Raw genomic sequence first — 24720 nt, forward strand, 5'->3', positions numbered from 1 at the left:
GAGGGCAAGCCTTTTCTTTGCCTTACTGTTTGCTTTCAATAAAGTGGTGAGGCTAGAGAGTTCATTTTTGAACACAGATACTGTTTCCCTTGTTTTTAAAGACAGCAGTGCTGACTTATCTGATGGATATGACCTCCCAGCGCTGTGGCCGCTTCTAGGCAACCTACACAGCTGATTGCGATGAAATGGGAAGCTGTTATTTTGCAGGAATCCTTACCTTTTGTATAAAAGTGTAAAAGAAAAAATACTGACACTGAAAGGTTCTTGACTTAGGCTGTCTGCTACAGCATGTCACATGGTTGCATTGCGAGGGTGTGCACACATCAGGCAAAGGTGAGTAACAAACAGTACACAAATTAATGTTTAGTCCTACTGACTTATAAGCTTAGGACGAGCTTTTTGCCACTCTCAGGTCAGAAAGTCTGACCAAATTAAAGAGGTTATAGAAGCTCCATATGAGTTCGGGCTTAGGTCTGAAGACCTGCTGGGACGCAAAAGTGTACCTTCAGGCTTGATTAGATAGCAATGTTTCCATGACTGTTTGGGACAGATGTGACCTTACCCTGACCTGCTGAAGATAACAAGAACCGCTGTAGGCACAGCTAGTGCACTGTTTAGTTTAATCTGATACGGACATTAGTTATTATAGCTTCAAATTGGCTCAAAGCCCTTGCATCTGTCTGCAAAGACAACCTAGAGGTCCAGCAGGGCCCTCTGTGTCCCCCACAAAAGCTGCTACAATACCTCTGCTTCACAGGTGTGAGCTTTGGGCTCTACCTCTCAAATATATCAGCATGCAAACCTGAGAGGTCTCTGCCCATGGCACTGACTTTGTTGCCTGCAGCTGGTACAGCAGCAGTCTCAGGCGGTACCAGTGCCCTTAATTTGGGCAGTGCTAATGTGATTTGAGACGGAGCTCTTCGGTATGTGCAGAATGAACTTCTGTCAGCAGACGACTGTGTATGTAAATTCTTTGAGATCAAGGTGAAATGAGCTGGTGAACAATAGATGAGATAAGGGGACTGAGACTAAACCAGTTGTTTGCAGCTGATGTCTCACATATGGTTTCATGCTCTAATGTGTCACTAATTTTATTTCTCCTTTAAACTTTCAGAACGCAACAAAAGTTTTGAAATGTCTTCCTTTGTGGAAACCAAAGGGCTTGAGCAACTTACAAAGTCTCCTGTGGAATTTGTGGAGTATCCTTGACTTTCAGAACACTGCTTTCTTAGCCTTTCTAAATGTGAGATCTATTACAGGGCTTTATTGAAAATTGGAGACAGGAGCTGGGGAAATAGGGAACCCAAATGAAATTTGTAGATTTGACTGTCTTGCTAGATGAATTAATTGGCCTGAGTTCTGATGAGCTAATTTAAAAGCTGACATGAATCCTTGTGCTGGGGGCTAGGACTAGAGGGAATAGGCATAAACTACATATTAAAGACCTGATACTTTGTATTCTCATTGTTAAATTTATCATCCTATATGAGGTGGTATGAGTTTTGGTGAGCAAATTGTCAAAATGTGACGGACTTGGGGTTTTGCAAAGTCATACGAGAAAGCTTGCTTTCCCATCATACCTCTAGTTCTAAGACTACTGAGCTGTTTTATTGCCACACAATTCTTTTTTTTTTTTTTTCTTTTCGGAAGTAACTTTTAAAGAAAAGCTAAGGAGCATTCATTTTAGACCTTTTGATGTTTCTCAGTATCTCTCATCATGGCTGCAGTTAAGAACGAATGGTCAAGATAAAATAGTGCCTCAAAGAAGATTAATGGAAAGCTACTTCCACAGATAACCTGCAGCATAGTCTCATCTCTGAGATTTGTAGACTCAACCGTTAAGAAGTCCACACTTGTAATTCCTGTCTGTATGTAGAGGCCAATTCTATTGTTTATTCCAGAAGAATACTTTTTTACCAAGCACCTCTCCCCACTCCAGAGGAAGATTCACTGTTTACAGCTAATTGGCCTCTATAAATGCGATCTTAGGAAAATCCTGAATTAATAATGACAATGATAAATAGAATTTTATGAATGCTGTCTTTTTTTTTATGCATATGCCTGTGCTGTTTCCTTGCTTATTCTGAGTCCTGTATATGGGAACAAATAGCACCTTTAATTATCCTGTATTTATCATATCTCCTACAAAACTGTGGACCTCTGGAAGCGTTATGGCTGCAGAAATCCAATAAGGAACCCAATGCCACTCTGTAAAGAACACCTACATTTAAATATTGCAGTTGTACCTCTCTGCAAAGTGATTTTTGTCATGTGTACTGTATCTTAACTACTCACCATTCAGATACAACAAAATGCAGCTAAGTCGAATTTACCCAAAAGGAACACGTGTAGATTCTTCGAACTACATGCCACAAGTCTTTTGGAATGCTGGCTGCCAAATGGTTGCTCTTAACTTCCAAACTGTAGGTAAGTTATGCTGATCCCTGGATTCTCCAAGTCGTACGTTTCCACTTCTCTGATACAGTTTCTGATTCATAGGTAGGAAAGGCTTTATGCATCAAAAGGTGTCTAGCGCTTGTAATGATACTAAAGAGCCTTTAATTAACATTTTTAACACTTTTTGGGGTGGTTTTTTTCACTGGGAATACTCATAATTACCATGCTGTTGCTAGAATAATACACATATATAATGCCCTCCATATTGTCATCATTTGTAAGTAGTTACCATTGAGCAACATTTCAGATCTGGCAGGGAATTTTTTCCTGTGTCTTCCAAAATCTAATTATATCAGACATAAGGGACATAGATAGCAAATTCCACTTTAAAAGTGAGTTTTTAAGAAACAAAGACATTTGGGCTCCTAGATGCACAAGCCACTTTTTAAACAGAATGTGTTAGATAGAATGAGCCGGTGTGTCTTCTGAGACATAGAAATATTGCCATTTACTGTATCCCAGGACATATCCTGGCCGTGTTCTGTCTCTGGGTACATGGTATCATGGTATCATTCCCTTTCTCCTTTCTGGTTGTGCCCATGTGCACACCATCTTTCCATGGAAGGCAAAACCCTGTAGAGGCTGGGAGTCTGCAGAGTAATAAAACCTCTTTGGGCCAGTTTCAACCAAGTATCAGGCTCAGGCACCATTGATGTTAGTAGGGGTTAGAAACAGAAGTGCTCTGCTGGGCTGGATACAACAGTACAATCAGTACAACACTGAGAATCAAAACCTACAATCAGCACAACAGTGAGGGAATCAAAACTTAAGTGTCAAGGCTTCTTTTAAAATTTGAAAATGTTATCTATTGAATAGTCTCATAAAGATGTCTTACAGATGTCTTGTTCTTGTCAGAAGAATTCAAGAGGGTGACTGCAATCACATCTGAAGCCTCTAAAGCAAGTGTGCCATGAATAGCTGTTTACATTACAGTCAGTTTGCAATCACAGTAATTGTTATTATTTTGTTGCTTTTTTTCAATTATTATCTATCCAGAACATAACTCTTACAATATTTTTAACACCTAGATTTGTCTATGCAAATAAACATGGGAATGTATGAATACAATGGAAAAAGTGGATACAGGTTAAAGCCAGAATTCATGAGAAGACCAGACAAACACTTTGATCCATTTACTGAAAGTATAGTGGACGGAATAGTAGCTAACACCTTATCTGTCAAGGTACGTACGCAGCTGGTGAAAATGCTTTCGTGATAATGTCAGGGCACAGATATATTTCTGTTGTGCAGTGGCTTAGCAAATAACTGTGCTCATTCAAGAAAATAAAATGCATTTCATTTCAAGGAGTGACGTTTATTTTTTAAATTCTGCCTCACATTTCATGTTGTAGGATAAATAAATATATTTTTATTGTATGTATTGTTTTCCATAGGAGTAATTTAGAAGTGAATGGATGTAAGAGTAGTTTGGCTTTGTTTTTAGTGACAAAGGGCTGAATTTAAAACATGCTGTGATGAAGTGGTAGTATGGACTGGAATAGCTAGAGCACTATGCTATTTAGTATAAATAAATTTTCTGGTTGCCTATAAGTTCTCCAGCAGAAGTGTGGAACCATAAATGTCAGCTGCAATTTGTTGCCAGCTTGCTTTTCTTCGTTCCTTTTTAAGGACCTCTAAGGAAGTTCAAGGACTGCCAGGAATCTGCAAATTGAGAACTACTTGTATGAATGTTTAGAGGGATAGATTGCATTGGCTGTGAAAAGATCACAAATTCACACTTGGTGTAGCTCTAGTTACAAAAACATAAACTTTCTGAAATCCTGTTATTCCCCAAATGGACTTGTCCATTAGAACAGTGTCCGTATTATAGAATCCACCTGCAAAATATCCTCCTGTTTTTCTTGAAAGAAAACAAGTATTTCCGCTCAGGCTGCAGAGACAAGTATAGCAGAGGAGTGCTGGAGGGGTATGAATAAAGTAATAACCCGATAACATGCATATTAAAAAAAGACGATTGTGTGGGAATGACCTTTTGTGGTGACCTGTAATCACAGCAGCTTTCAGTTCCTCCTGTGGGTTTAGAGGCACTTTCTTCTGCAATTTTAGTAAATGGAGGTGGAAGCCATTCGGTAGCTCTTAGAGGAAGCACAGCATTTTTAACATGTATGAGCATCCAGGAGTCGTGAGAGAGAAGTCAGCTGCTTCTGCCTGCTTGGTGAATACTCTGCTGGTTCTAATGTCCATGCCCATACAAGATACGTCCGAGAACAGATTACGATTTGCTTTAGGCAAGCCTCGATTTGGCAAGGCACAGTGACACTGCTGCCTATTCCTGTGCCTCTTCAGTTTTCTGAAGTAATTGCAGACCTTTCTTTAACTCTTTAAAGCTGAGTTGTGTTTCCTGTTAAAAATAAGAGCTTGAAAAGACCAGCTACTTTGTAATTGTTTTGTTTTCATAGTGAAACTCTTCACCCTCTGTGAAGAGCCTTTATTAGAATACCAACTTTTTAGCTTCTTTTCTCACTCGCAATTAAAAGCATATGTAGTTTCTGTGATGCTTATACCTCTTTTCTTCCAGCATTTTTTGGCCTGTTGTTGAAACTGGATAGAATTAGAGTTCTTAAAAATACTGTGTTGTGGAAATAGGCAGCCAGGTTGAGGAAGAGATCCAAACGAGTATTCCTGCTGAGGGAAGGGCAGCAGCGTGATCTCAACCACATTATCACTCATAGGGGAATTCAGGACCACAGAGTCACAGGAAACCAGGCCTCATAAGTTGTTTTCCTTGTGTCTGCAACATTAAACAGTGATTTTTTGTTTATTGTGATTTTGTTTTGGTTTTATTTTAAATGCATGCTATCTGATCATTAATGAGAATTATCCACCTGCATTTCAGCAACTCATTTCCTAATCCACCAAAGCAGTCTGTAGTAATCTTCTTTGGTTTGGTTTTAGATAATTTCAGGTCAGTTTCTTTCTGATAAAAAAGTCGGTACCTACGTAGAAGTCGACATGTTTGGCCTGCCTGTGGATACAAGAAGAAAAGCTTTGAAGACCAAGACCTCTCAAGGCAATGCCGTTAATCCCATCTGGGAAGAGGAAACCATAGTGTTTAAGAAGGTCAGTGTAACAATTGCATCCCAAATGTGTTTTGTGCTTGTTTTCTCACTGTCCAGCAGGGTAATTCCACAGTGGTTTACTGAAACTTTGCATTTGTTAGAAGGAAAGATATTCTAAATAGTTATTTCTTGAACTGTTTCTTGTTAACCACTTTTGGTGTAATTCTGCTACTGTAGTTGTGCCAGCTCCTGCTAAAATAAATGAGTTTAAAGTCACCTTGATCATTTCACTGACACAGCTGGAAGCAGCAGACATGCCGATAGACTCGCCTGCATGGCACAGTGCAACGCCATGCTATGAACAAGCAAGCGCAGATCCCAGCAACAGTTTAGCTGAATTACCGTGGAGTTTTGCCTTGGCGGAACAGCCCCCCATTAACCTGTGAGCAAGGTGATGTGAATACAGCTAGAACAATCTGGCTGTCCAAGCTAGCAATTCCTTATCTCTGCTTAGCACTAGATTTTGCTATATAAATACAACCTAGGTGGTGAAACCACATATATCCCATCCACTTGAATTGAGACGTAGGCTCCTGAGTTACTCGTGCAATTTGAACAATATTACTTAGACTCAATTCTCTAAACTTTGAAAGAGCAGAAAATACTGAGCATGTTTTAGGATTGTGCAACTCACAGCCAGTTTTTTAAGTCTCTGGGTTTTGCTTACTGGGTGCTGTGGTTAAGTGGATCTTGAGTCCACGTGTTTTACAAACAATTTCTTTCATATTTCTCTCAGCAAATGTAGCTCACAGAGATGTTTTTACAATTGGTACTTGCAGCCCTGCTTTCTAGTGAGCACAGCCCTTTTCCCTGAATATTTGGCCTTCTGAATGACTTTCCTTTGGCAGCCTGCCAGAGCTTAAGTTTGGAAACATAGCTAGTATTTTTCTTCTGTAATGAACTTCTAATTAGTGTACTTCATTTCTTTATTTAGTTAACGATCATGCCCAACTGCCTCTGTGCTTGGAGAAGCATAGATTACTATTTTTAGTAATGTTGAAAATAAATTAGAGAAGCTCTTAGTTTGGGACTGTTGCGCTTTTTTTGCTTTTTTTTTTTCCCCTCTTTCCTTTCATTGTCTAGAGAAAGTTTAGCATATGTTCTGAAAAAAATGCATATCTGTGCCCACGTTAAAAATATGTGTATTTGTGTGTATATTTGCATTAATTAAGGAAATTAGATTAATTATACTACATATTTTTTAAAATAATATTAAATATTTTTATCTTGATAGAGTTTAGTAATCTTTTCTGATTTCGTGGGGGTTTTTTTTCACTGTTTGGCCTTCCTTCTTATGTAGTGCCAAGAAAACATCCAATGTTAGTAAATGCCCTGCCTGATTAAACCTCTTTAGCCCAGCCAGTGTGTATGCTGCAGCACTGGAAAATTCTGCTGGGGTTGGCATTGTTCATGTAATTCATACATTCACAGTGCAAAACTGGTTGAGTTCCTTGTTGAGTTTTCAACATTAATATGCCTTTCAGTGACTTTTCTTAGTAGTAAGTAATCCTGTTGGCCCAAACACAGAAGGAAAAAAAAAAACATCCAGGGTGTGAGTAATAAGCAGAAAACAGCAGAATTCAAGTGTGATAGGAGTTGAGCTGACATAGTTCCTTGTATCATGTTGAAAATACAGGGTCAAATTACTGGGTTCAACATATTATGCACATGTCCCACCTCAAGTTTCTTGATTGAAAAATGTTTCTATGAGAGTTATTTTGACACACAGGTGTACACCCTGACCTCTTGTTCATGAGTAAGACTTTCATATGGATGTGTAGATGTTACTGTCTGCTGGACTGAACTTTTTGTCTGCCCTGTAGCCTATGAAAGGAACTGTTTCATTCAGAGCAGAAAGTTAATAATGCAACAATATTGCCTTCTAGGTCGTTTTACCTTCCCTGGCATGTTTGAGGCTAGCAGTGTATGAAGAAGGAGGGAAATTTATTGGTCATCGGATATTACCAGTCTCAGCAATTCGACCAGGTACACCATTTTTTCCATTGAGACAGACATTGTGTAGTGAAAAGAAAGAGCAAGCCCAAATCTCAACTGCTGTAAATCAGCAGCCACTCTGCAGATTTATAGCAACTGGGGATTTGAATAATCTATCTCAACTGTGAAAAGGAAAACACCATATTTCAGCAGCTAAATTGTACACTTGTAAGAGGAAAGAGGGCAGCAACAGCCAGTTTTGATGTCATCTCTGTGAGAATGGGAGATAGCTGGAAATGAAAGCAAAATGTGCTCCTCTAATGTAATTTTTACATGCATGGAAGGACTGACCTACATGCAAGCTGTTGTATCTCTGTAACACCTTTAAATCAACCCAAAATTACTTTCATCTTCATTGCTGAAAATTTAAGAAAAAAAATGTATCATTACTGGTCTCTTCTAAATTGTATTATTATTTCTATTATAATTAGTGGCCACTTAACTGAAATTGCCTTATGCAACAACCCGGCCCTTATTTTCCGGGCCAGAGACTTAGAGATCATGTTTCAGAAAGATGCAATGACATTGGCATTGTGAACAAGAGAAGTGTTTGACTTCAGTGCCAGCTTTTCCGGGGCGGGGGCAGGAAATTAAATTAGGGCAAGCATATGGGCCATAAACATGCTCCCAGCGTCACTCACACTGGAAAAGGAAGAATATATCTATGCTGTACCTTATCTAGCCAGTCCCAGCAGTAGCACAAAATTCATGTCCCTGTATCTAACAATTGTTGTCCATATTATTTCTGAAGACCTGATCTCAGGTAATGTATAAATCAGTCCCTTCTCTTGTGGCAGATGATGTCAGGGATCTTCTGAGCTCCAAGCAGTTTTGTCTTAGCTGGTGTGGGTTGCATGGCCTCACTGCAGGTGCAAACAGGCTGACCATGGGAGGTGGCTGCTGGGCACCTCACTGCTCCAGGATTTCCTCACTGGTTGTCATTTCTTTTGCCCTCCACCTTCCCTTTTCTCTACCCTACTGCTGGCCACACATCCATAGCCATTCTGTTATTGCCAGCTCTGCCAATCTCCACACCATTTTCACGCACAAACTCAGTTTATCAATCCAGCAGAAACCTCAACTTTTTTATGCCAGCTGCATTTTCTGCTGGCTTAATGAATATAATTGTCTCATGGAGGATCTGCCAAGCTCCAGAGGAAGATAGGTGATTGGGGAGGAGAAAGGGGATTGTGAGGGATTTTCCTCCACTTGTGAAAGTGGGTTCTTACCACATCTGGTCCCCTTTCATGGCACTTGCCCTTCATGCGACATGGAGTCCATTCAGCAGAGCACTGAATCATGGACTTGCTTTCAAGCTTGTGCTTTTTAGAACAAAGGCCACTGTGTTAAATTGTACAAGGACTTCTGAGAGCTTTTACCCACAAGCCTATCTTCTGTCCTTTTGACTCCAGGAATCATTATTTTACAGCATGTGATGGAGAACAGCATTTGATTTTCATTCATGTACGTGCTGAAAATTTGCTGGAGGAGCTTGAGAGGACCTCTATAATATGTAATTGCTCTCTTTTCTGAGACATAATTGAAAACTGTGTCATACTATCACCCAAACCCACAGAATTACCAGTATTCCTAAAGCAAGGATTTAACTGTGACTTGGAGCTGGAGTTGTTCACATCAACCAAGTGAGAATCCCCCCAGATAAGTGCATCCTGCTCATGACTTGTATCCTGGTGCTACCTGTGTGTGCAGCTCCATAATCATGCCTTAGAACAGCTTCAGTCATGGTGTGACGGGCACCGGCCTGTGAGGCAGAGGATGCAGCTTTGCAGCTGTACGAGGTTGTTTTCTCTCATTCCTGGCCATACACTTCCATCACGGTCTTTAAATTGGGATTAATATGTCTGACCTTACAGTGAGGCATTTTGGAGAGCTAAATTGGTGGAAGACTTTTCGCAGTTTCTGAAGCTTGCTTTTTCTGGAGTTTAGCTCACTGAGCTGCCCATCTACAAAGTCAGAGAAGTGTCAGTGAACAAGAGAAAGAGCAGGAGATGGTGGTAGTTGGGTGGAAGAAAGGGTTTCGGGCTGTGCTGTCTCTGGTGTCTCAACTTGGCTAAGTTAACTTGCACTGTAGTGTGTGCCCTTGCTCTTACAGGACAGGCAGTTTTCAAAACAGTCTGAAAATACTCTTTTTCAGATCTATTTATTAGGTTGGTCACATGATAGGTTTCATACATACGCACACACACTTTGTAGATGGAGTGCTACATTATCTATTTTTTAAATGAGATATTGTGTTGCGTCTCAGTTTTGCTTGGCTGTTCAGTTTCCTGAATACCACAACAGTCACTTTTGAAAACTAAGAAAGAGCTACGGAACTGGAAAAAAAAATATTCCAGCTACAGGTAATAAATTAGAATGCACCAAAAATTATATAAATGACAATTTTTAGCATTATTTGCAGATGTAAAAATAAAGGGAAAATATTGTATTAAACTGCAGCATCACATGCCTTTCTAACAGTCCTTTGTCTGTATACTTATCTCTGAAACCCTTCGGGTAAATCTTTCCCTACCAGAGGTCCCTGGGGTTGCTTGCTCAGTTGGAGCCACACTATAAATAGCAAATGAGAACACAATTACATTGGCAATGCCTATGGAAGAGCTTATGCTCTGAACTGGTTGTTTCTTATTTTGCAGGCTACCACTACATCTGTTTGAGGAATGAGAGGAACCAACCTTTGACACTACCAGCCCTCTTTGTGTACATAGAGGTGAAAGACTATGTACCTGATACTTATGCAGGTAATTCTGTGGCATTTTCCAAGTGGGAAATATAAAAGTTAAATGAAGCGCAAAATGAATGTGGTGTAGATGACTTGCCATATTGGGGTAACAGTCCTGTACGCAAACCTCTGTATCTGATGGATTGTTATGTCTTACCACTCATACAAGAAGGCCCGATTTACAGGGACCTGCCTGAGGTTTAGGATTAAGGCCAACTCTCTTATTTTCAGCAGGCCTTGTATGACTCTAAAGGAGGAAATACCCCAGGTATTTGCCATTGAAACATAAATGAGACTTACATGACACAGTAGTGTGTAATTGTTTCCTAAGGAAAGTGCCATGTATAACATAGGGCATTTTATTTTGGAATCAGCTCTAAACAAGGATAAGTTTAAAGACCATACTGTGCATCTTCAGTGAAAACAGTGGTTTGTATAGCTATTTTGAAATTTTTTTTAAGTAGTTTTCTTACTAATGCTTCTCTGTGCCTCATGTGAAGCCAGATCCTAGCTGGCTGATGCTGTAAGCTTTGAAGATCTATCAAAAAACCCTGTGCAGAAAAAGCACATCTATGAGACCCAAGCACAAACTCAAAGAAGGTTTGGGTTAGAGTATTTGTGCATGATGGTGTAGTCCCCTCTGCTGTTGTTCCTATCACCTAGGAGTGCCTATCAGAAGCAAACCTGTGTGAAAATTACTCTCTTCAAACCTGAGGAGCACTGGAACCATAACATAAGGGGTTTGAAACTGAAGTATTTGCTATGTTTCTAGATGTGATCGAGGCCTTATCCAATCCAATCAGATATGTCAACTTGATGGAGCAGAGAGCTAAGCAACTGGCTGCACTGACTCTGGAAGATGAAGAAGAGGTAAAGAAAGAGGTAAGGGAGGTTTCAGAGTCTCTCCAAATTAAGTTACAGTATTTAAAAGCACCTATTTTGACAAATATTGAAAGTCCCTGGGAACTGTACGTGTTGATTACTTGAACACCTGTAAACACCTCACCCAGAATGAGTCTAGGGTACATTACAGCTAAAAGGCATTGCACTGTGTGTGTAGTTTCCTTGAATGCAGCATGTTGTGCATGGAGCACGTTACTCTTCAGAGGCAGAGAGATGCTGAATGTTGAATGAAAAACCACATTATGTGTATGCTGATTTGCAACTTTGTTATGTATTAAATGAAATCTTCTTGAGTCATTGCCTGTTGTTTTCCAGTGAGATGCTGAAGTTCATCTTAGTAAAAAGACAATTTTGTGTCAGTAGCTTTTTCTGAAAATATTACAAATTTTCCAGAACTTCAGGCTCTGTTTCTGGAGGTTTTATTCTGTTCAGAAACATTCATTTGTCTCTGATTATGATGTGTCTATACATTCTCTGTGAGCAAACATGCCCTAAAGACACCCGGTATAACTGTACAATAATTTAGATGGGAGGGGACCTTTGGAGGTCAACTGATCCAACCCTTCATAGATCTTAGGAACAGAGATGAAGAGGGAGGAGACCATAAAATGAATAAATGTTCAGGCCTATTCTATCTTACCTGAAATCTATGGGAGCCACATTTCCAGTTGTTCGGTATCTGGGTATATGTGGTTACCTATGGACTAACCTGTAAACCCCATTTTTCTGTATAATTGGAGGTGTCGTGCATACAAATGCGTAGGTATTATTTTGAGCATAATTGAGAGTAATGGCAGTTCAGCTTTGGTTTCTGGTAAACTCTGTGCATGTTCAAACATTCAATCTCTCTGTTCCAGACATTGTTATTGGGACGTCTTCTAGAAATGTCTGAAAATATCAACCATGTCTTTTAAAGATTGCTTGTGTCAGATATTGGGCACATCATGTGAATCAAAAGGCACTCAGTACGGGTCTGCAGCGAAGATGGAGAAGTGCTTTATAATCCTAAACTGCCCTCAGCTCTCGTGTCTGTCTTCAATTCTCAGATGTGCAAAAGCTCATTGAACTAGATTTTGTAACCAAGAATACATTCCCAAAGCAGACCAGATGAGTGAAAGTCATTACGATTCAGTGGCCAACAATTTACTCTTTGTGCAGTGTCACAAGTTCGGCTGAATGAGGACACTGTGAAATGCTCAGTAGTATCTTAGACATTTATCTAGGACACTCTACACATGAGATTCTATTTTAATAGCAAAGTCTTTTTTTGAGATAATCCTTTAAATACCTTAGAGGTCATTTTTACTTTTTCAAAAGTACGGTTTTTCCTGGTCTGTACAGGGTTATTTGTTAGTTAGAAAAATTCTGTCACAGAGTATCTTCTCAAGCAAATGGGAAGTAGGAAAGATGAACTCTAGTGCTCAAGTAGTGCTACCATATGTCAGGGAGCTTGAAATCTCATAGGATTAAGGATCTTGTTTTGGAATAGCAGAGAAATATTTTTTAAAAGAAAACTGTAACGATTGTAATGGTGCATTTGGTAAAAATGTATAACCATTCAGTTAGATGCAGTACACCGTTGTTACCTTCTATTTATAAATGCCCATTCTGGGCAGGATACTTGGCAGCTGATCTGTACTTGGGAATCTCAGCTTTCCTGGTGATGTTATGTGATGATAACATTTTCTTCACCAGTCGGCCGGGCTGATCGTTTCGTTCACTTACATTGGCCCATGAGAACTATGTCAGTGAATAATGGCAAGTATATTCACTGGCAACATAGCTAAACAAACCCAAGCATGTTTGCCAGAAATGTACACATAAATGCACCTGGATTCAGTTTTCCTACGTACAGCTTCAAATTTGCACACTATGAATGTTTGTGTGCAAGGCAGTGCTGTGTCCTAGCACAGATTGCACCTCCGCACACCTCTTTCTCTCCCACACGCATTTTTTTATCTGAGCTGGGTTCTTGCAGCTGCAAGAGGAAAATAGGGGGTTTTGTCTCTGCTACCCACAAGTTTAAACTGCATCTCTGTAAGAAGTTTCCTAAGCTTTTGCAAAAAGAAAAGAAAAAAAAAATCTAATAAGCTACCTAATAGTGAATTATTTTGAACAGATAAATTAGCCTTTCTTTAGGCTTCAAATTACAGCATCTTTTCTGTATTCATATGCAATGTTCCCATCATAAGTGTAACATGAATTCCTACCTTTAGCTTTCTGGTCAGTTCTTGCTTTCCAGCCTGGCCTTAGAACAGCGATTTTTTTGTTTTGGAGTAGCATTGGCAGCATTATAATACCTGCAGTGTGGGTTTTGCACTTTTAGCTGTACTCATCTGAAAATGTTGTAAATATTTATGAGCATGGAGGTTGCCTTCTCTTCCCCTGCCTGATGTCCTGTACAGACAGGAGGCATAAGCTATAGAAATGTGCAGAGAGTTCCATGGGGTGAATTAATTCCAGCCTAAAATAGATTGATGTAACTAGTTTGTATGTTTTCACCCTCACAGTCATGGCAGCAGAAGCACGTAGGGATCTAGGAAAAGCTAGCCAGAGTAAAATACATTTTGACTGTCCCTGCTGGTGTAATGTCCCTGGAGCCGTGTGTTAATTCCCACTGCAGAGTCAGGGAGTCAGGAGCCCTTGCTACTCACGTGTCTGACATGGAAGCAGCAGCACATCTGACCTGTTGTTTCTACCCATAAAACAGTGTTAAAATGGAGACTATTGTTTTGCATGCCAGGATATAAATCAAATGAAGCCAGTTGCCTTCTTTGGTAAAGTAGAGTTATTTTTATACGGAAAGTAAATGAAAATACCTCTAGGAGAGCAGCTGCATTTAGTATATCTGATACCACTATTTAAAATGAAAATTCACACATAATTTTGCAAACCATGTTCACACCAAGTTACAATAATGGAAATCAGGTTGATGCAACACTTATAGGGAGACCTTGCTTGAACTTGCTTATACTTTGCCAAGGAGGATAGAGGCAAACTGACTTCAGAACTGCCCACCTAGTTAACAGTGCAGCACAGAGGAGATCTCCCAGCCCCAATACATTGCAGCTCCTTTTGTCTGTAGAAATAAAAATAGACCATAGAGTTACATACCTGTATGGGTATGCATCTTTCTACTTAGTAAATAAATACTGTCTTGCAAAAGACTTGGCAATATGTGGAACACAAACCATTTTCTGTGAATATTTAAACTATAAATCATAAGGCTGGATTACATCATGTTTTAAAAAGAGCCTAAAATATTCTCCACTAAGGAAAAATGTTTACTTTAGCATTCTGCGTGATGAATTATGAGAAGAGAAAGTGCTTTTTAATGAGATTAGATTGCTTGATATAGTGAAAATTACTCTTTATTCACTTCCTGATCCTGTCTCACATTTCTGCTTTAGTTTCTGAAAGCAGATGTTTTATGTCCAAAACTGACAGGCTATATTAATAGTTTCTCAACAAGCTGTGATGCAGCATTTCACACCACATACAAACCTAGTCGCAAAAAAAGGAGATAATACCCACTTTCCCATGCAATGACTTCTGGGGCAGAGACTTGCCAGAAGTTAGGAATTCTAGCTTTATTAGTACTAAATGTTGATGATCTGTATAGCTAACATTGTTTTTTATCAAACTAATGAATTGCATCCTGTGAGGAGTTTGTTTTAAGGAGAATTGAGGGCATAACCATGTCTCTGTGTGTTTGTCACAGCTACAGCTTTTGCCAGTCACATTATCCTACTGTCATAAATGTTGGCTAGATCATGTTTTTCCTTCTCTTATTGCAGTCATCTCTGCTTGATATAAATGAAGTTGTTGGCATTGATTTTCAAGTGCATCATGTTTCTGACTACAGTATCACTCTCATATAATTTTGGTGGAAATATGCTGTTGAAACAGAAATCCTTTTGAAGTATACAGTATGTTGTCAGGGCCAAGATGAAGGAAATCAGCAGCAGGAGCAGCACAAAACAGATCAAAATGTATTTTGCCTCTGTTGATGCAGTGCAGGCTGATATTTTGCAAGTGTGGAGTAATCAAGGGGAGAAAAACCCAACAACTGTGGTATCCTGCCTCTGCTTGTAATGTGATTACCATCAAAGAGTGAAATGGAAGCAGCTGAAGGAACAAATCCAAAACTACCCTGAGACACCATGGCAACTGGCCCCTTGCAGGGACAGCAGGAAGTGGCCCTTGGCCATTTCAAAATAAAAATTGCTTTGAATGACCTTCTGTTTGCTGAGTGCTTGCTTAAAACCTGATGGTCACAAGGAAAATTATAGAATGTTCAGTACATAGTATGTACGCTGTAAGCCTGAGCCTTTAGGGAACCGGAGAGAAAGAAAAAATTGTGGAAAATGCTTAAATATTTGGATACCACAGATGTATTTATGCAGCAGAATGGAGGTACTGTTTACATATTATCCTTGGAGTGTAATTACAAGAATGTAAGATCTTGGGAATCAGAAGTACATCTCTGTTCTGTAAGAATGGTGTATAATGATAGTGCTGTGTGTAGCTGAAATGTAAAAGTAGTTTTGTGTACATGCTTTGTTCACAGCAGGGATTTGAGTAGCATTTTCATGCCAGCTTCTATATTATTTCTAGAGAGGTTTTTATGGCAGAGAACAATGCTTTTCAATAAAATACAGATTTCACATCTGGTGCAGCTCATATATACTGTACTGAAAAACGTCCCTGATGAGTTATATCCACTTAAAATGAAAATACTTTTTTCAGAATAATACATGCTCTATTTCTTCTTGAAATTTACCCTGCAAAAACAAACCACCTGGATTACCATGGCTCTTAAGGAAATCTTTTTTCTTTTTCTTTTAGAACGATTTATATATAACAATCACCCAACATTATATTTTAAAAAAAGAAGCTGAAGTAGACCTGCAAATAAATAATTTTAAGTCTGTTAGTTGGGAGAAGTAATGTAAATAATTATGTATTTTCAGATTGACCATGGAGATGCACCATCTGAAGCTAATAATGAACCTAGACCAGCACCAGCAGAAAATGGAGTAAATTACACTGCCTCTCTTACACCGAAACCAGCAACTCAGGTTGTCCATAGCCAACCAGCACCAGGTAAAATAAAAACAACATAAAGGAAAACAAAAAAAATTGCCATCTCTTCAAAATAAATCTGGATAATAATTTTGCATGTGCTGTATGTTTGAAGAACAAAGGGGGCAGATTCTGTTTGTTTTGTTTTCATTAAACAGGTAGACATTTTCCCACTACTTTTGTAGGCTGTTAGAGCCAGTCTTCTTCAAATATACAAATGTCCTTTATTTGGGAGTTGCTTTTGTGGTGGAACTGAAGTTGACTACAAGCAAGAAAACTTGCTAGGTTTTTGTTGTTGTTGCAAGTGTAGCAATCTCTTTAAATTGTTTTTACAAGTATGCCTAACTTATGCATGTAGTTACATCTTATTGCACACACAAATTACAGTCTTAGATACTTATATATTTTGTATTGAGATATCTTCTTTAACAAATACTTGTTAAACCACAGTGTTTATAATTTATGACTGCAGTCTTCATAGGCTTGATCTAACAGACTTCCAAGGAGCTGGATTCATCTTGCATATAGAAATTTTGCACTGACATGATAATATAGGGCAGTTGCACTGTCAGCCTAATACCACTTAAATGACTCATATGAGTGGTATCCGTGAGTTCAATAACATCCTCCTCCTAAGTAAAACAACAAAGTTCAGGTGGGTTTCAGAAGATTAGCTTTTTACGTTGGTTCACAGAATCAGTTTTGTTTCCCGTGTTGCTACTCTTCTGCTCAAGAGATGTGTTTTATTAAATGATTAATAAATGCCCTTATTAGTGTAGGTCCTATGTCACCTGCCATGTTTTATTATGCAATCAAGAAGCACAACAATGGCTGTTGTTATAAAGAATTAGAATTAGTCCTCTCTTTTACCTCTAGGTTCAGTGAAAGCGCCTGCAAAGACAGAAGATCTTATTCAGAGTGTCCTCACAGGTAATAAATATATGGTTTACACTGCAAGAATGTGACACTTTTTTGTCAAGAGAAACATATTTTTTATGAAATAGGCCATCTGGTTTAGACATTTCTTTGAGTGATTAGGACTGAAAACATATATACCATGTTTTCTTCCTCAGCTTTGAAATTATTAAATATTTGAGCACATGTTTCATGAGTTTGGAATAGGGCGCCAACAGGGAATTTTTAAAAAATAACCTTTCACAAGCATGATGTTACCATCTAATACAGTCAAAATATCAGCATTATTATGAGAACAGAAGCTAAATTTGGTCTGAATATTGTGAGTAGTAGTGAAACTATTTTATCTTCATTAGCTTTGCAGTGTTCCCATTGCTCCTACAAAACTGAAAATTACTATTGCATTAAGCAAATTGGTGTGTCAGTTAGGTAGTGCCCTGCTGTTCAACTGGGAGGCATGTCCTCCAGCTTGGAGTTGGAGTTTGGATTGCAAATTTCATAACTCATTTTCTTTTTTAGTCATTCTCCTACATTGGAACCCACCCTGTGTCCAAATCTTGCTTAGGCCTACATTTAGGTGGGGAAAACAGACACAACATGAAATTCTGCATGTTGATTGCCTCTTATTCACCCTCCCTCCATGTGCAGTAAAAAGAGGCTGGCTTAGATTGTGGGAATACCTGCAGGCCTCATACAGTCTGTTGTCTGAGAAGGGGTCTTCAGTCTGGCTTTTCCAGAGCTGTGATCTCCGATCATACGAGTCACCCTTCCCTCCAGCTAGCAGACACTGAGCTTGAGCTGTGATCTCGGTTCACAGGGCAGGACATCCTTCAGAGCTGCCGCTGGAGTGGCAGCACTGGCACGCAGTTCTCAGCATTTAGCCACCAGTCCTTTGCTGGACTGGCACCCAGATGGCCATGACTCCTGTGGTGCAGGGTCTCCAACAAGAGAGAAGTGAAAGCTCTCCTGGGATGCTGTGATGATACCAGGACAGATGCTTTCAGCTGGTGCCCACGTCAAGGCAGGAGAGCAGCCAGCTGAAGTGCTGTTTGTGAAGGGGGTTTAGGCACTAGATGTTGTTATGTAGCTAGCCCATCCAGAGAGAAGGGCGACTTGAAGTGTTGGTACAGTGGGTAGAAAGATCTCTGGTCATGTTTAAGATCATGGTTTTGTATGTTGGGCTGGTGGGAATCTTTTGCATCTGAAAGGAGTTGAAGAGAGAACATACATGTTTTTTATCTTGCTGCACGTCTTGGTGTTCTAAATTTTCATCTCTCTTCCTACTCTGGTATCAGTTAAATTTGCCAAAGTATTTTCTATCTGGTTACCTTAATTCCAGATAAGTCTACTTAGTTAGTTTAAGCTAGCACGTTTCACTTACCTGCAGTAAACAAGCACAGTACACCCTGCTAATGGGAACTCCTGGGTTTTTGATTGAAATCAACTGTGAAACAATTGAAGTGGTTTTTGTTATTATCATTGTAGAAGTGGAAGCACAGACTATTGAGGAGCTAAAACAACAGAAGTCTTTTGTTAAGCTTCAGAAGAAGCACTACAAGGAAATGAAGGACCTTGTAAAGAGGCACCACAAGAAAACCACCGACCTTATCAAAGAGCACACTGCAAAGTACAATGAAATCCAAAATGACTACCTGCGACGAAGAGCAGTTTTAGAAAAAACAGCAAAAAGAGACAGTAAGAAAAGGTATGTTGGACGTAGCTTTCCTGTTCTTGGTATTGGAGATCTTTACTCAAGTCTTCTTTTATAGTAGACAGTTACTATGGAGGTGACATTAGAGCACAGAAAAAAACTCAAAAGCAGCAAGATTCCTAGGTAAAATGAAGTCAGGGCCTTTGATACGGAAATCCTCGGGAAAAGGCCTCTCCATGATATGCTGCTTCTCTGCTAGAAGCCAGGTAAGTAGTTCACCATGTTATACCTCTTTCCCTGTAAATGAAGGTATGTAATATTTATCTTGGGACCTTCCCTAGACCACTGGTATGGGTAGGTGACTCGGCTGTACTGGCAACAGCATCCAGTGGTTAGGTAGTGAGCTTAATGACGAACTGAGAGAGCATATCCCCTGCATGCTGAGACGGTTCAGGAGCCAGACTGCAGTGTGAAAGAACTGAAACTTACCTGGATAAAGTGTTTTATTTTCCTACTCAGGTCAACTCAGCACATTTTATCAGAGCACCCCATCTTCTGCCTTGCTGATCTACTTTATGAGGAGGATCGGTTCCATGGAAACTTCTGTCCCACACTTAATAATACAACTTTAGAATGTAGCTCCCTTTTCAAGCAAAAAGTGTTTGCAGCCAGCACACATAGTCATTCTGCTCATATTAAGCAATTGGTTTACTCTGGGCCACCACAATGTGCTGTCTGGTGGTGGAAGAGACCGAGTGTCAAAACAGGAACAAAACATAGTCTTCTCATGTGGTTATGGGTAAAATGGATATTCTGAATTTGGGATGAAGAATATTGTTTCCAAGTTAGAGCCCTGTTAAACCTCATGCTAGACTAGAAGGCATCAGATACATAATTAGGTGAAAGAAAGACCTGGAAGTTATTAACATCTGGCTACTGTTTAAATGATGGTTGATCCGGACCACCTGGAGATCTCTTAATGATTGCTTGGCTTTGCATGCATACCCCTTCTGTGCTGTCTTTCCTAGGTCTTGCATTGCCCTTTCTCCTTGTGTGTGCTGATACACTTTTTATATTATTTGTTTAGGTATTAGTTGTGTTTATCTTTATCAGTTTGAAATGCAGAGACTGTTATGACTTTTTAATCTTTCCACAAATACTGACTTGTTCTTATGGTAAGGAACTATATGTTAATGAAGATCAGTTCCTAACTCCTGACAGAATATATACACACATATATAGAATGAGACTGTTGCAGTTGAATTTTTATTTCTCCTATTACTGCAGCATTCTCATTTGAACATAATTTAGTTTTTAAAGTAATCAGATAAGCACAAAAGTCCTTTAACTTCTACATCAAATGGATACAGCTGCAGTTCTTAAATACAAAGACAGTGAATGAGCATTAAAAAAAAATTACTTTATATACTTTTTGGTAGGAGACCATAAGAGTAAAACGCTGCAAGCATGCTCTGGCTGCCAACCTTGCTGATAGTGTGATAGTACCTCTAAATGTAAGTGACTGGCATTTAGGCCATAACTTGTCATTAGGAAGGAGCTTATTCATTTACGCTTCCCTGATGACAGAATGTCATTTGGCTTAATAAGAGCTTAATGCTCATGATATACTGTTCAGCTGGCCTTAATGGTTGTCAGTTTTCAGGCTTCCAGGTTCTACACTTAAGTTTAACAAACTCGCTTGAGGTCTGGTTGTCAGCTGCACGCACAGTGATGTTTTATCCACTGTATTTTCCATCATCAATGTGTGTGACAGAGAGTGGCAAACAAAAAAAGTCATGTTTCTTTCTCTTCTCTAGCATATTCTATTCAAATTTAAGCAGAAAATCAAACTGAATAAATAACATGACTCATTTATCTTTGAGCAAAAAGGATCCTCTCTTTTTCTTTTGTTATGATCTGACCATAAATCATTCATGATATCAGGCAATATAACCCTGCAGTCTATTCAGTGGAACTGTCACAGTGATTTCAGAGATGTGCGGGTTTATGTGCAGATACAGAGAAATTTGAAGGTTAAAAGATCTGAGCTCAAATTTTAAAAAGGCAGAAATATATTTTTAAGGGATTCAAACTTGCAAGTGCATATTCTCTCAAGCAGCAGACTTGTAATAGAATACCGCATCCCAGGAAAAATAATAATTTAATAATTTTAAATTATTACTGTAGCTATTTGCCTGTAACTGCAAAGTATAAATCACTACTTCATCAGGAGTCCCTGTATCGGATTGCGATAAAAATGTGTTGTCTCTGGTCAGAAGTAATCGATGTTTTGTGCCCTTGTCTAAAATTGGGCCAGGGTTCAGTAAAGCCATTGTCTGTAGGAAGTTTGACGTATTTATTTATACACATGCACAAGTGTTTTGCAGGTGTTCTGAAGTTTCTTTAATGGGCATGTCCCTTAGAAGACAGTATTTTAGCCAATGCTTAGAAATTGGCCTTATTTCTTTTCCCAAAACTACAAGAAAAATGTCAGCTTTCAAATGTATAGTGTAATGGCATAATATGCTGACTTTAATATTCATTAATTCTGCCTTCTGGCTCTGTATTTAAATTATCCTCACCTATCACACTGACACCACTTAACTTCTTAGCAGAATATTCAAATACAATAAAAATACAAGAAATAAAAAGAGGCTACCTTGGGGTTTATGTCCTCAGACTGATGAAAGCAGCTTCACATTATTCCAGTTGAAGTAACTCAAATTGACAGCAGCTGCAAACTTGAACCTGGGAGAGAGAAGAGAGGCAGCCAGTGTAGCAAGTTCTCTGCACTGTAATCTGCACATTTCTGGGTAGCCAAGTCATTTTTCTCAGTGTCGGCTCTCTCTGTTCAAGGTTTTGCTGATTTGTCCATCTCATTCACTGTTCTGAGGTTTCCCAGGCAACTGATTTAACACCTGAGTACAGCAGTAAACACAGCAGTGGAGCAGGGACACAGCATAATTTTTTTTTCCTTGGCTTTATTTTAGTGCTGGTCTGAGAGCGATACTGCTTTTGCTGTTCATTTTTTCTTTGAGCATTGTAATGTCATTCTGTCTCCTTTCACAATTGCATCTATTCTTCCTTCTGTCTCAAGAAAGGGGGAAAAAAAACAACCACAAAAGGTAAAAACCTGTTCCTTTAGTGTTGCCTTTTAGCTTCTCATTGTATTTTTATTTTGTGCTGCCTTTCTGAGGTTATTCCCCGCTGGGGTGTTAACTTTCCTCCTAAAGTATCAGTCCATAGAGCATTTTGCTCTGTTTGTGCTATGTGTGGCATTTCCTGAAGCAGGGAGAAAATAACAAATAAAGGGATGTTCCTACCATTTTAAGCATTTCATAAATGCGGATGTAAAGTTATGCTCTTAGATTTATTGCTAAGTGCTTGCAGGGATGATTTGGTTTTCAAAATACTTAGCATTCATCATTTCTGCTGAGGACTGTGCAGCTTTGAAGTTCAAGTTAACTGTCTGGAAGTGGATAAGCAAGTTCCATGGACATCTGTTTATGGGAAATCTTCACAGTTACATTTATAGTTCATTTATACCAAGTCTGGTTCACATCACCATTCTGCATTAGTAAAGTGAGGTTTAAAAGCAATAGCCATCACATTAACAAACTGTTAATGTTCTTTTTTTAGTAAAAGATGAAATTATTGGACTTACTAGAGCTAAAATCGTCTTTTGGCACTATATGTGGGGCTGAGGAACTCCCTAATGGGCTACATATAACCAGCTGCCTTAAAAACAAGGTTTAAACATGGGGCAGAATGTACATGCCTAGTGACTTAGACCTTGGTGGGGTGTGTGTGTGTCTTTGCAGATCTGAAACAGGCAGCCCAGACCACAGTTCTTCAACTATTGAACAGGAATTAGCTGCACTTGACTCTGAAATGACCCAGAAGCTAGTTGAGCTGAAGGAGAAGCAACAGCAGCAGCTGCTAAATCTCCGACAGGAGCAGTATTACAGTGAAAAGTACCAGAAACGAGAGCACATTAAGCTGGTACGTTCGGTATATTGTCCACTTTTCTTTAGCAGTCTCAGGGTGAGTAATGAGAGCAGCATGACGTTATCATTAAGTGGGGCTTCCTCTTACTTGGAGTCCATTTCAGAGCTTGATTTCCCTGTGGTCTGCTGCAGCTTCAAGGGGTACTTGTGTCACTGTCACAAACACTTGGAAGGCTTTGGATGGAAGGCAGAAAGGCAACGGGATTATTAGTACTGCTAATGTAGAGTCTGGTGATGTAAGTCTTGGGTTACTGCAACGTTTGGATGATGTTCCTGTTTTGTTCTGCCACTCTTTTAAACGTACAACTCCCAAGGAGGCAGGATTAGATGGACAATAAATTGAAACACCATGAAAATAAATAAATGAAAATAGATTCAAACATTCCTCAGGACACAGAGTTGTGCCACACAGTGTTCCTGTTGCAGAAGAATGCTTTAAGGGGCTGCAGGACATAATCTGTATAGTGAAGAAATATTTTGTGTCCATCAGTCCAGGCCAGCTTGTGTTTTTACAGCTGAAGTTTGGCTGACAACTACAGCAGGATCATAGGCTCTCTGAGCTCAAATAGAGGAGCTTGAGCAGGTGGCAGCTGATGCTGATGGATGTTTTTAGGCAGAAAAGAATATTTTTAAAGGATTTTATGGGACTGCAGACTGTTTCTCAGCCCCAGAGAATCCTCACAATTTCTTCTCTATTACGTGATATTTTGCCTCATGACTGTTGGGTGAAGTGATTCGTTTACTCTACCCTGCCATCCAAAAAGAGCAGGTCAGAGGAGTGATATGTGTGAGTGTCACTCAGCCATGCCTTTTCACAAATTCATTCCCATAGGTCACAGCATGGAGCTGCTGTTCCCCAGTGGTGCCCTGTTTGTCACCAGTCGTATGTGAACCACAGCAGCTCCAGTGTGCACATGGATGCAGTTATCTGTGCCACGGGGAGACAGTCCGCGTTCCAGTAACAGTTGCTGGCTGCATCTCAGAGATATTTTTTTTTATAAAAATGAACCATTTTGGACCCACATAGTTGGGCTTATATTGTAAGCTAACTCCTTTCTCATTTCAAAATGGAAAATGGCATTTCGCAAAGCAAAGTTACATTATCCAGTTAGGATAAATTCATTTTTTAGCACAGAACCTTCAGACAGTTTTCCCTCTGAGCTGTGCAGAAGTTAATGTTCCAATTAAAATCTGCCTTGCAGCTGGGAGATTCTTTCTGATGTCTTTCTTTTAGAGGAGAGCCTATCACCGGTGTCTTTCTTCTTTTATCTAAGGAATGAAAAGCTGGATCAGACTAGCTAGGCTTTATTATACATCCTCTGGTTTATCATCCTGAGAGGATTATTTTAGAGAATCAGACTTAAACTAGAGGGGGTGATCAAACCAAATTGGTCCCATTTCCCACTTTGATTCACTATTCATTGAACTAGCACACAAGCCCTGTCCGTATGTCCTCTCCCGTCAGCATCACCACCACAGGCATGCTTTTTGTTAGCTGTTACAGAACGAATGAGGTTGGACCCAGTGCTGCACAGCACATTTCAAACTGACAACTCAGGTTTTTTGAAAACTTAATTCTGTGGTCAAAATGTAGGCTATGCCTAACTATGCTTAGCTTTCTTAGCTATCGTGTGTGAATTTTCAATATCCACCTGACTACCCTGAAATCCAAGCTGTTCCATGTAATAATGTTCAATGCAAGAGGAATGTTTCCAGCACTCACAGAAAACCTGGAATATTTAGTGACATGGGAATTCAGTTTGTAATTTCTATTGCATAAATTCAGGTTGTGACTATTTATGAATTAATGTAGGCATTTTAATTCCTAGCAAAGTTAAAATCTGCAGTATATACTTTGGTTTTACATTTAATATTCTGAAACTA

General features: G+C 39.3%; 1 protein-coding gene across 4 annotated transcripts in view; it reads left to right on the forward strand.

Moving 5' to 3' along the window:
* Positions 1-24720, forward strand: part of PLCB1 (phospholipase C beta 1) — a 400784-nt gene that overhangs the window by 311031 nt on the left and 65033 nt on the right. For all 4 annotated transcript variants that reach the window (XM_005238625.4, XM_027788411.2, XM_027788413.2 and 1 more), the window contains exons 17-27: positions 1115-1199; positions 2303-2427; positions 3486-3640; positions 5374-5538; positions 7424-7523; positions 10190-10294; positions 11048-11157; positions 16152-16284; positions 17140-17193; positions 18664-18883; positions 22651-22831. In XM_005238625.4, the coding sequence (XP_005238682.1) occupies positions 1115-1199; positions 2303-2427; positions 3486-3640; positions 5374-5538; positions 7424-7523; positions 10190-10294; positions 11048-11157; positions 16152-16284; positions 17140-17193; positions 18664-18883; positions 22651-22831 (1433 nt within the window). The remainder of the gene's footprint in view (positions 1-1114; positions 1200-2302; positions 2428-3485; positions 3641-5373; positions 5539-7423; positions 7524-10189; positions 10295-11047; positions 11158-16151; positions 16285-17139; positions 17194-18663; positions 18884-22650; positions 22832-24720) is intronic.

This window comes from Falco peregrinus, chromosome 11 (assembly GCF_023634155.1).
Source record: "Falco peregrinus isolate bFalPer1 chromosome 11, bFalPer1.pri, whole genome shotgun sequence".
NCBI classification, from domain to species: domain Eukaryota; kingdom Metazoa; phylum Chordata; class Aves; order Falconiformes; family Falconidae; genus Falco; species Falco peregrinus.